This window comes from Tachypleus tridentatus, chromosome 4, assembly GCF_004210375.1.
Source record: "Tachypleus tridentatus isolate NWPU-2018 chromosome 4, ASM421037v1, whole genome shotgun sequence".
NCBI lineage: Eukaryota > Metazoa > Arthropoda > Merostomata > Xiphosura > Limulidae > Tachypleus > Tachypleus tridentatus.
Window position 1 is genome coordinate 82,330,925 of NC_134828.1, and position 13,056 is coordinate 82,343,980.

General features: G+C 35.4%; 1 protein-coding gene across 8 annotated transcripts in view; it reads left to right on the plus strand.

Annotated features, from left to right (window-relative positions):
* Positions 1–12,309: 12,309 nt before the first annotated feature.
* LOC143249562 (transportin-1-like) overlaps positions 12,310–13,056 on the plus strand; it is a 71,318-nt gene continuing 70,571 nt past the window's right edge. For 5 of the 8 annotated variants that reach the window (XR_013027835.1, XR_013027836.1, XR_013027837.1 and 2 more), the window contains exon 1: positions 12,342–12,735. Coding sequence is in view for 3 of the 8 variants with exons in the window: in XM_076499631.1 (XP_076355746.1) it covers positions 12,619–12,735 (117 nt within the window). In the remaining 5 variants the exon portion in view is untranslated. Of the gene's footprint in view, positions 12,745–13,056 lie in introns of all 8 variants that reach the window. The other 3 variants (XM_076499633.1, XM_076499634.1, XM_076499630.1) reach the window with 2 other exon arrangements.

The following is a 13,056-nucleotide window of genomic DNA, read 5'->3' on the forward strand; positions in this document are numbered from 1 at the left end:
GTTGTTTCATTATTTAGTTTTTAAGATTACTTAGTAGTTTCCAAAACAAATTTAAAGGATTTCAAGGATGTTATTTTAATTGAATGGAAATATAAATTATTCCTTGGCCATCAAAACTTAAAGCTGTTTTAATTAAATGCTGGGCATACCTTACAAGCTGAGAAACTTTTTTGTCAGTTTCTATTTTTCAGTATACATTTATTCTGACATAGTTTCTTCTGCTGGGAAAGTAATTTTTAATCATTAGTAAATAACACCTGTTTTCATACATTGCTTACCTTGCATTTAATACCATCCCTAAATAATTTTCTTGAATAAAGTTATTGAAGTATTCCAATTTTAAATTAACATTTTTTTCAGTAGTGCTGTATGTGAAAGGCTTAGGGAATCTTAACCTCACCAAATAAACCACCCCTATTGGGACATTATTCTCACAAACTCATAGGTATTATACACAGTATTTATGAAGATAGGGGAACAGATGGATTGAAATAGTGTATGCAAGTCAGTGAGTAAAATTTATTTGCTTAAGAGCACAAACTGATTCTTACCAGTTGTACAACTCCCACACATTATGGGATAGCCTACCCAAACAGTGTACTTTCTTATCACCTATACTTTTGTTTCACTAAAACTACCAGTACCTACCTATGATTATAGTATTTGAAATTTCATTTCACTTTATTTTTCCTGTGCAATGATTAGTGTCAAACAAAATTGTTATTGTAATATTAACTTATTTATAGATTTTCCCACAAGCACAGAAATTTTAACAACAGTATACTTGGAAAAGAAAAGGAAAACAAAAAAAGAGTAATGAATAACTAAACCCAAGTTAGAAACTGTTAGAAAGAAAATTGAACACTTGTTCTTTGAGAAAAAATGCTTCACCTCTTCCTTCTCTAAACACTTGATAATTCTTTGTAAGAGATGCCACAAATATTCATGCAGTGACTCAATGCCCCTAGCAACTTGGTGGTTGAAAACATCACAGTTCCTATTTCTTTATGAATGTCACAAAAGTGGAAGCTGAGAAGCTCACCTATTAAAATATAATATATAAATAATAGTATCCAATTAGGCATTTTTCCAAAAGGTAAAAAATATGATATAAATAACTAATAACCAGTAGAAGAGAAACCTCATTCAGTGATTTGTAATTGACTCATCAAAATGGTAAAAGAAGTAAAGAATTTAATAATCTTCTGTTGCTTTTAACCTGTTGCCATGATGAACCATTTGTAAATATTTGAACACTATCCTGGTTCAAAGAGAAGCATATTCTAGAAGGATGAAGCAAAGGATGAGTAGTGATCAACAAAGAAAGATATACACACAAAGAACCAGTGGAACTTTCTAAGAAGGCAATGATCCCACAGAATTATCAAAGAAACTCTTACTTAGGAACTTGGATACCTCTTTGATATCTCTTTAATAGTTTACAGCTCATACAAAATTGTTCATAAATGAGAAAGTAATAATCTTTTCAGAACACAATGAAAGTGAACACAAGAAGAAGAGTTGCAACATAGGTTCACTAGGAAAACTTTACTCTTGAAGTGCCTCCCAGTGGCACAGCAGTATGTCTGTGGACTCATACCACTAGAAAAAAACTAGGTTTTGATACCCTTGGTGGAGAAAGCACAGATAGCCTATTGTGTAGCTTTGTGCTTAATTCCAAGCAAACAAACTCTTGAATTACAAACTGCCTGAAGGTGATAAGCAATAAATCCCTGTGTGATATCCTTAGATAAATTGGAAACTGGCAGTTAAGTATTAAGATCTGGAAAACTAAGTAGTGGAGTAGGTATAGTACAAAAATTGACCAAGACGTTCACTTTTGGCACATACGACTTTGCCTATTGGGGTTTGAGATGTGCTGATTTTAAAAATACCTAGAACCAATATGGTCAGCAGTTGGTTCTGCATTAAAATGGTCTTCCAACATACATTCAGGTACTCTCCATTTTGAATGATCATAATGATTTATGAAATAATATTTTCAAGTATTACACATAAAACTGATTTTCACTTTGTTTTCAAAAACTGTAAAAAAAAAAAAACGACTCTTAACTTCATTGACTCATTACAATAAGGCCCTGTGCAGCTTCTCATGGCCAGGTGGTTAATGCGCTCAACTCACAAACTAAAGGTTGTATGTTCGAATCCCTGTTGCACCAAACATATTAGCCATGGGTGCATTATTATGTGATGGTCAATCCAACCATTTGTTGGTAAAAATAATAGCTCAAAAATTGACAATGGGTGGTGATGACTAGCTTCTTTCCCTCTAGTTTTACACTGCTAAATTAGGAATGACAAATGTAGGTAACTGTTGTATCACTTTGTGCAAAATCCAAAGGCAAACAATTGTTCCAATAAACAGACTGAAATTGATAGGTTTCTTTCTCCATTGATCAAAGGGAGCAGCTTGATCATCAAAAATTCTTTCTTGATATGCTTTATATACACAGTTGTATGGTGTGCAGTGTCCTTGTGAATCCAATATGCTCTTGATATCTCTTAATTTTTTTGCAGAATGTTAGCTCAGCATTTTGTGATGACTTTTACTTCAGTCGTTAGTAAAGACCATCAACTACTATCTGACCATTCATTCATAACTTCCATATTTATTCTCAGCATATGTTAATCTATATCTACAGATTTTCCCGATACTCTACTTTCTTCTCACAAGATTAGCTTCTCTTGTTCGTTGCTGCCCTCTATATGCAAACTTTTTATTATGCATGCCACAAGACTTCCTCATCCATCTATTGGAATTAAATGGTTCCAATGTGTGTCTTGCAAATCATCATGCATCACCAAGAGGATCACAGTACGCTCACGTGATGCATATGACTCCTATGCGCCCTTACCGAGCTGTCAGTTCTCATTTATCATCTCTTACACTTGAACATTTTTTGTTTTATCTTGGTTAGTGTTTTAAACCGAATTCGTTATCAAAATGGTTTAGTTTAACCTACTCCGTTTTTGTTTTTTTAAAGCATTCAGATTCAAATGCTTTTGTTGACTGATACAACATTAATTCTGTATCTATTGTAACCACTTTGAATGTCTCACATTTGACAGTGGTTTACCACAACTTATGGTACTGATAACCTGTTCGGATAATTATTCAAATTCGTTTTCCGGAAGATCGAACATTACATGGTACAATATTTATCTTCAGATATTGCCCCAATTCCTCCTGAGCATGTGGAACCTGGGAAGGTTGATGAGAACTTTGATTGCTTGTTTCCACCTCCTGAATTTGCAATGCCATCCTGAGAATTATGTTTGACATTCCATAGTTTTTGTAATATTTCTTAGGTGTGTAATGTTTTATCCCTTGCTCCTATATCTTATGACCCATAGCCTTCATCACTGCATGTATGCACTTCTCAAACTTTTTGGTTTCCTCATTCCCTAACAGTCTTTCATTCAGTCTTTCCTTGCATATCATAAGGCTGACTGTACATATCTCGACCATACCCAATTTTCCCACCTTCATCTTATCCTCGCGTCTTTTTATGGTACCTTTCCACAATCTATATCCTATCTGAAACTTCACAGAAATTCTGAGGGATTTTCTGGTGACATTCTCTCCATCCTTACCTCCACGTTAGCTCTTTTGTTGTATTTGGCTTTGCAAATTTGGTTTTATCTGTTATTGGGACCTTTTAAGTCCTAATGCTATCTCAAACCTCTTTACCTGCTCCATATCTCTAAGATTTACATGTGGATACATTTTGAAGATGCTTTGTCTTTGATACAGTCCTGAGCCCTTGGAATATCGGGTGACATCTGCCCAGCAACAACCTACCCTTTCCCATTTGGTAGTCTGTTTATCTCAGTTGGAGCTAAATGTGGTACCTATTCTGGTTTCTCGTCCTTTCTCTTCAAAGCTATTACCTGTTCCTTTTTCAGTAACATGGTTCATTGTCGTTTCTCCAAGATACATGATATCTCACTAACAGTTTCAGTAACTACCTGGTGAATTCATGCTTGACTTCCAGTCTTTGTTCATCAGTGACATCCTCTCAACACCAGTGTTTGGGTTCTTCAGGCTTTGATAGAGGGACTCAAAATTCAATTTCTCGCCCACCTCCCGTGTCCCAAGTGCCTGTTTCCTACCCTTCTCCTTAGCATCCCATAATTTGCCAAAATCTATTAGAGGTAGTGCAGGATCTCACCACCTAACAAGGTATTGAACTTCTTCAACATCATTCACTGAGTTTTACTCTTGTTTGTTTGTGGTTCCCAAAAAGACGGGGCTGGAGACACGTCATCGATCTGTCCCACCTGTATAATTTTGTTCATCTACCACATTTTGCCAAGGCCTGGGCATCTTATACAGGTCTATGAATGATGAAAATGGACATCTCCAATGCTTATTTGCATATATCCATCTATGTACAATCTTGCCCTTGTCCAATTTCGTGCCCTTCATCCTTTTGTTTTCAGGTGGCTTTGCAATCTGTGACATTTTTCTCACATCGATGTATTTGCCACCACTCATTTACTAATTACCTCTTTTGGTTTCTGGTATCTCATCCTCTTGCTTTGGTATTGCCAACATTGGTCTCACAAATTCCTGTATGTTTATCTTCCTGTCTGCTTGCTTCATCAGGTAGTTTCCCTTATCCATGCTACTTCATACAAGGCCCTTCTGATCACTCCCTACTGGCCACCTCAACCATGATTTCTTTGTATATTCCAATTACAGTTACTCTTTTCTGTACCACTTTCCTTATTTATCGACCTTCTTAGTCAACCCCAGTCACAGGTTATGCATTCTGCACTTCACATCCTCTGTCTTCACACCTGACTTTTGTCTAGTCCTTAGCGAGGAGATTTACTTTCTGCTGTCGTGAGCTTTTCTTTGGGCTCAATCTATCTCCATGGAAATGTATCAACGAACATGGAAGATCATTTGCACGTGGGTCCAGGCTTGGGAATTCCTTGCTGCTCATCTACTGTTGCTAGTGTTTCCAAATTTCTCACGTGTTTTTTCCTTCTGAGGGTCTTCATTCTCCTCAATTTCAGGTTATCAAACGGCTTCCAGATTTAGATTCGGCGATCTCCCCTTCTGGATTGGGATATTAGTGTATTCTTCCATTCCGTTACTTTACTTCCGTTTGAACCTGTTTTATCTATCCCTTGAGGTATGTTTCCGTCTCCTTTTGGTCTGTGGGCATCAGAGGTCTGACATTACACGCATGCTTTACCACCATACTTACTACTTTATCCATATCATTCCTTCCTTCCCAAACTTCCCGAATCATAAGGGTAATTTTTCCTTTTTGACTATTTCCCTTCTCCATATTTCTCAACTCTACCCCCCGTTCCAATCCTGATAGATTTTTCTGTCCTGTGCGTGCTCTTCATTGTTATATTACCCATACGGCTTCCTTATGTAGTTCCCGTTCCTGCCTCTACCCGTGGCATCCCTTTTCTTCCAGAGATCTCTTCCCTTTTACACTAACCAAATGGGCCTGGCATGGCCAGGTTGTTGGGGCGCTCGCCTTGTAGGCCGAAGATTGAAAGCTCGAAATCCCGTCACACCAAACCATCTCGCCGTTTCAGCCGTGGGATCGTGATAAGTGACGGTAAATCCCACTATTCGTTGGTAAAAGAGTAGCCCAAAAATAAGCGCTAAATGGCAATGATTAGCTCCCTTCCCTCTAGTCTTAAACTGTTAAATTAGTGACGGTTATCGCAGATAGCCTACTCGTGTAGCTTTGCGCGAAATTAAAAACAAACCTCCACCAGTTTGGTTCGTCGTTTGATCCAGTTGGCTTATTCTTTCTTGTCTCCTTCCAATTGTATGTTGTTATTTCCCACCAAATATGATCCCTCACATTTTCCCTTGCTTCTTATCTCCGTCATCCTTTGGAGGAATTCCTACATCGGGCATGTGGACAACCCTAACGCGTTCATCTACCATTACTTACAGTATATCACGGTTCTTTATTCCTCGAGATTTTGTCTTCCACCTGTGGCTTTACTTCAGATTTTGGTGCGACTCCTACAACGGTTGAGCTTTCAGTAACCCTAAAGGCTTTGTGTCAAATGCCAAGTCATATCGCGTTTGTTGATTCGCATTCAAATTTTAGTATGATGCATTAGTTAACTTTTGATTTGTAATTGAATATTAGAAAAGAAATCCTAAATGCCAATTTTTGTCTCACGTGATATGTTAAATACGGTAAAGGTTCAAATTAGAAGTTGGTGATGTCCAAATACAAAATTATAGTTTCTCACGAATTATTAACTCAAATTACCGATATTAACAAGCTAGTGTCTGAAATAAAACCTTCTTCCATTTGCTGAGATATCGCTCAATGTATAGAATCAAACGCAGTGGCCCCGAGCACCTCTTGCATTCACCTACTTCTGTCTACAACGTGTGAATAACCAATCAAAATTTCAGAATGCCCGCAACATAGGTTTTCTGAGAATTTGCAAAGTATTTACGCGGAAAATTTGTTTCTTTCGCAGCGGATTTCAAATAGGTTACCCTATTCTGATCATCATGTATCGCGAACGATGTTGCAATCTGGAAAAAGGTTCCTCTAACCCATTCATAGCAGCGACAATTCTACAACTATTATTAAATAATATAGATTAACCTTGCCAAATACCTTGCTGGGACAGCGGTAAGTCATCATATTTACAACGATGAAATCATTGGTTCGATTCCCATTAGTGAAAACAGCAGACAGTCGAATGTGGTTTTGCTATAAGAAAAACACACACATAATGCTGCCAGAAATATCGCATGAAAATAAACATACCAAAACTCAATTAGTAACATTCACAAGACAAACAAAATATAAAAAAGATCTTCCAAAATTGTACATGAACGGTACACTTTTCCAGACCACAACTTCGGTAAACGTTCTAGCGTTAATCTTCGACCAGAAACTAACGTGGGTGAAACATGTAAGTAGTTTATGAACAAAAATTTGGAAAGGCACAAATTATGGAAGAAGTCTAACCGTAAAAGCCAAAAAACTTCACCAGACAATATAATGAAAACTACAAAACATGTATAAGACATATCATCGAATATGCATGTTCAACATGGTTAAACATTGCAACTAAACACATAAACAAAATAGAATCAATACAAAACTCAATAATTAGTGCAGCATACAACGTCCCTCGTAGCACATCGTCAAAACGTTTGTGCAAATGTGTAAGCCATAGCCTGTGGATGCACTATTGAATAATTCTCTAAATTACTTTCAGAAAAATTGGCAAGAAAATACAAACTATCTACTATGTAAATTTGATTGCTACTACATATGTGAAGTAGACCTAAGTACTTCTTCTTTTAATATATATTTTAGAAATAGACATCTAATAAGACCACCTATTACAAGACTATAAGGCCCGGCATGGCCAAGCGTGTTAAGGAGTGCGACTCGTAATCTGAGGGTCGCGGGTTCGCATCCCCTTCGCACCAAACATGCTCGCCCTTTCAGCCGTGGGGGTGTTTATAATGTGACGGTCAATCCCATTATTCGTTGGTAAAAGAGTAGCCCAAGAGTTGGCAGTGGGTGGTGATGACTAGCTGCCTTCTCTCTCGTCTTACACGGCTAAATTAGGGACGGCTAGCCCTCGAGTAGTTTTGTGCGAAATTCAAACAAACAAACAAGACTATAAAACACACACAAGTTTTGGACTAATATCATAACATTTGAAAAAGAGTTTTTATATGTAAAAATGAGTGTGTGTTTTTCTTATAGCAAAGCCATAACGAGCTATCTGTTGAGTCCACCGAGGGGAATCGAACCCTGATTTTAGCATTGTAAATCCGTAGACTTACTGCTGTGCTAGCGGTGGACTGTCTGTTATTGATCCAACAATGTGTCGCTTTTGTGATACTCAAGACACAATGGCCCACATTTTACTTTTTTGAGCAACGGGACCATAAAATGGTGCCTAAAAGACACGTGTGTTCTCAGGGTTTAGTTCTTACATTGGATGGTGTCTTTGGCAATGAGAACAGTGTCCAAGTTGATTGTATTTTCAAATTCTTACAAGGCTTTGGTTTTTGTTGTTGTTTTTAATTCTGTGAGTCTTTTATCAGATTTTTTTTGCAGATTGGTTTTAATTCTGTCCTCTAGTAATTTAACAAAAAGTTTGAGTATTTATAACAACAACAAACAGGATTTAACATCCATGATAGAATAGTAAAGATAGCCCATTGTGTATCTTTACACTTAAACACAAAAAGTATTAGGCTTCTTTATTAGCTGGGCCCAGCATGACCATGTGGTTAGAGCGCTCAACTAGCAATTTGGGGTCACTGGTTCGAAACCCCGTTACAACAAACGTGCTCGCTTTTTCTTCCGTGGGGGCATTATAAAGGTACGGCCAATCCCACTGTTCACTGGTAAAATAATAGCCCAAGAATCAGTAGTAAATGGTGATGATTAGCTGTCTTCCTTCTAGTCTTACACTGTTAAATTAGGATCGGCTAGCGCAGATAGCCTTCATGTAGCTTTGTGCGAAATTTATAAACAAACAAACATTCTTTATTTCAAAAAAAAAACAAGTGTGACAGCTAATAACACATTTTAGTGGAAATTTGAGAGGTCTAGGATATATCTGCTGAATATGACTGAAAATCTGATGAAAACTGTTATGAAAGAGAAAACGTCCATTTCATACATAAATATATACAGAAAAAAAATGCAATTTTTCAAAGTCATGTGTACTACCCTTGTCACTGTTGGTCATTTCCATCGAAAAATATTTTAGGCTTTATTTTCAAGGTATCATTTGATCTGCAAATTGTAAATTGATGTTTATGATAACGTAGGTAAATGGCCTAGAGCAATAGGTAACTGAGGCAAAATAAACTGTGTTAAATTACGTGTATGAAAATTTAAAGTCAAATAAGGAGGTAGAAAACCTTTCCTACACCTTTTATTTTCAGTTCGTTCTGGCCATCTCTAATTTCAAAAATTTTAAAACCATTCAAACTCACACATTGGTTGTGTCTTCAGGTACATCTATCGTTTCCAAAGCTTCCTCACAGGCAAACAGTACCTAGTAGACAGTCGGTACACCTTTACATAAGCTACATTTTAAATCATTCGACTGGTTCAATTTCACCAAATTGTTGCCTGTTGGCAGCTGGTTGTATATTTACCTGATGATGAAACCTAAATGCAAGAGGACCATGTACTCTTTCATGACAAGATTCTAAGTAGAGCATCTTCTGAAGTAGTTCAGTTGAGGGTTGGTCTCTCTCACACAGGAGTTCTATAAATATCTGAGCATCATTAGGAATCTAATCTTTCTAGTCTTGTGCTTTTCCACAACTGAAACGTCAGTTACGATTATTTACATTAGAGAACAACCATGGTAAGAGCTGGTGGCAGTCCTAGTCTTTTCCTGGTAAAGTATGTAATTATTCTTTCAACTGCACAGAGGCTTATATCTCAAGTAAGCAGAGGCCATAGTAGTTTTTAGATCAGTATGAACGACAAAACCCAAACTTTGAATCTTCTCTGCAGTTGTGTCTTATTAATAATATCTAATTTCCGTTTCGCTTCTGCCTGTACCTTTGCATTGTGCTTTGTATCTTTGATTGCATGGTCTTATCATCTCCATAGGCTACTGACAGGCTGTTCAGACACTGTTGGAATAACTTGTTTGTATACAGAGCACTTAAACACATAAAATAAAATCTTTGACATTATAACAAGTTTCAATTACAAAAATAAAGACTATAGATAATATAAATCAGAATGAAAATGCAAAAGCCCCCCAGTGGCTCAGCGATATATCTGTGGACTTGTAACGCTAAAAACCGGGTTTCGATACCCATGGTGCGCAGAGCACAGATAGCCCATTGTGTAGCTTTGTGCTTGATTCAAAACAACAACAACAAACTGCAAAAACAAGTACTTTGACCAAAAGCAAGTTTACAAAGAAAACACTACAATGCATATAAAACAAAGACCGTTTATGCAAAAACTACATTATGGATATAAACCTCTTAATATAATTAACATTTACTCTTCACAGCGTAAAAAGATATAAAACAAATTGAAATAAAATTCCAAAACAATCGTTTAATGAGACACAATAAAGTAAAAATATTGAAAGCAGGATTACGAAATAATTATAATAAAACAGTAGAAGATGTAATGTTGTTGTTTTTTGAGAGTGGAGTGTTTTTTAATTATCTGAAAATAATTCATAGTACAGTCCACATAAACTAAACCAAATTAGCTTATTTCTTCTTTAATGTTTTATAAACTACCTTTACTGTACACCGCTGTAGGTTACGTTTCCAAATGACTAACTGAACTATATTAACGTACAAAATAGATTTACTTATTCCATTTCACGACTAGAAATAAAAAAATAATAAAAAACACCGATTGATTCACCCTGCAGGCTAGAAATGTCTGTGTTTTTTTTTTAAACAGACTCCATAATCTTCACAAAATCTTGTAGTATATCTAACTTTCAAGGCACTAGAAAACTGATGTCAAATCCCTTAAAATTTTCCAGGTTTACCTGACCTTAACGTCATTATTACAATTAGCTTTTTCTAGCTAACAAATTAATTGAAACTACAACATTAAAATATACTTTATACGTAAATATCAATACTAAGGGAAAATTTTAAACAAGGCATACATGGTGTAGTACATTTTGTAGCGCAGTTACCCATAGAAAATTAAGAAAAATAAATTATATATACGGTTTGTGCACTAATCACAGCATACAATCAAACAAATGATAATATCCTAAACGAATAATATTGCCTTAACGTTATCATTACAAAAGTTAAAAAATTAAAACAAAGTCATGAAGGCCAATATTTTGTACAATGTTAGTACATAAATATGCAGGGAAATGTATTGTGTATTTGATGTCGGAGTTATTAATTATTCATTATACACTACATTGCTGATTTAGCAACAGTTCGTGGTAGAAGAAGAGTAAATAATATACATGAATACCGGAAAAGCCCTAGCAATGCTTTTTGGAGGTTCGGTGATGCAAATATAATATGCATGCTATACCATGAGCAAGAATAATTTTCAGTGATGTCGAGAACATATATTTCAAGAATAATTTTGTTCTTCATATGAATATCAGCCTGCACTCTGAGTTGTCGGTCTCAATCTATAAACTCATATTATATACAAATACAAAATTTTTGTAAGACATCTTATCTTTACTATAACAAATATTTTTGTAAGGTATCTTATCTTTACTATAACATAAACTTTTACATATTAATTAAAGTTTGCCACATTTCGTGTAGATATTCAAAATAAATTCAGAATTATGTTCAATGTTCCTCCTTTAGTACAGAATCAGTTCATTGAACCGATCCCAAGTGCATTTAATTAATGGCATTAAAAATCAAAGAAATAGGGATCATCCAAAAAAAGAGACCCGCAATAAGCCATACTCTAGCCTTGGTAAGCAAATTATGGCGTTTTATAACAGGTGAAAATCTATGAACACAAAGTTGAATGGCAAAAGTTGTCCACAAATAGCGTGGAACACTACTCAAAATAATCACAAAGGATTTCTTTCTGGAAAAGGAACACAATTTAAATTGTTTTCATGATATATCCTTTCAACCATCTCATGTCCAAACAGCTGGAGAATGAAATGAGTATTCTTATTATTCCAGAAGAAAATATAGTCTTTGCACACTAAATGATTCGTGGAAAACACTCAGGTAAGACTGATGTTTTTTCACATGGCAGTCTTACGATGAGCCTTTTGCAATGCATATTATGCCGTAAATATAGCACGACGCTGCTTGGTGACATGAACTGTAACAACATGGTGAGAATCTTTTGATATAGCGTACTAATTCTCCGTAAGTATTTGGAACTACAACGCTTTGGAAAATACTAAGTACAAAAACGAAAGTTTTTCAAGCTTCTCTGTACAATACCTTATTTCGACTAAACATTCATAAGTCACATCTTTTGCGCTTGCAGTTATACAATTTTGTACATATTTGATTTTTGTTAAGTTATGTAATTTCTCAAGTTGTTGTTATAGTTTTAATAGAAATAAATATATTATTCCCCCAGAAAAAATATATAAAATGTTCAGCTTTAACAGCCATCTACTGATAACACATAAAATTAATAGATCAATTTAAAGAAAGTTTATAAATTAAAACAAATTAAAAATATAAGCTAAATATTTGCATCAAATTAAATTTCTATTTTGCCATGATAAAATATGGCTAGAATTACACAAATATTTAAAATTAAAACGCTATTACAAACTGTAATAACCAATCACGCTTTTTCTACTTTCGCCATATTGCTCATTTGGCGCATTGAGGGGGAGGAAAGAGTTCAAAGAGAATTTTTGTGAGCTGAAGTTTGATTTGTTGTTGGTTATTTGATGTTTAAGTTGAAGGCAGTATGATAAATATTAGTTATTTCTCTCTCAATAACTGAAATGATAGATTTTAAATTAACTTATTATTGTATTTAATTATTTAAAACTGTTGAATGAAGTAAAACCGTCAACTTTTATTTGGCTAGTCGTAGAAACCCAATCCCGGTACTCTGTACCGTATTTTTCCTGAAAGAGGAAATCTAAATAATGCGTGAGGGTATGGCCCTAGCATGGCAACCACAAGAAGAAGGTCTTCGACAGATATTGACTTTGTTAAAAGAATCGCAGTCGCCTGATACAACTACTCAACGTGCTGTTCAACAAGTATCCTTGGTATAACTGAAGTTTGTGAACTTCATAAGTTGTAACCGTAAGACTAACTTATAAAGATGTTAAGATGCATATTTATTTTTATTTATGTTTCTCATGTGCATGGATTATTATTAATATTAATTGGGAATAGGAGAGAAACTGTTCAGTGTGGTTAGTAATTTTGACTTTGTAAAGTTAGTTTTCCTGTCATGCATCAGACAACTTTAATAAAGGGATAGTTTTTGTGTTCAAGTGGAAAATGTGGAGGACTGTTTGACCATTTACCTGTTTCAACACTTGAAGTTTAATGAACCTGCTGTATGGTTTGAATGA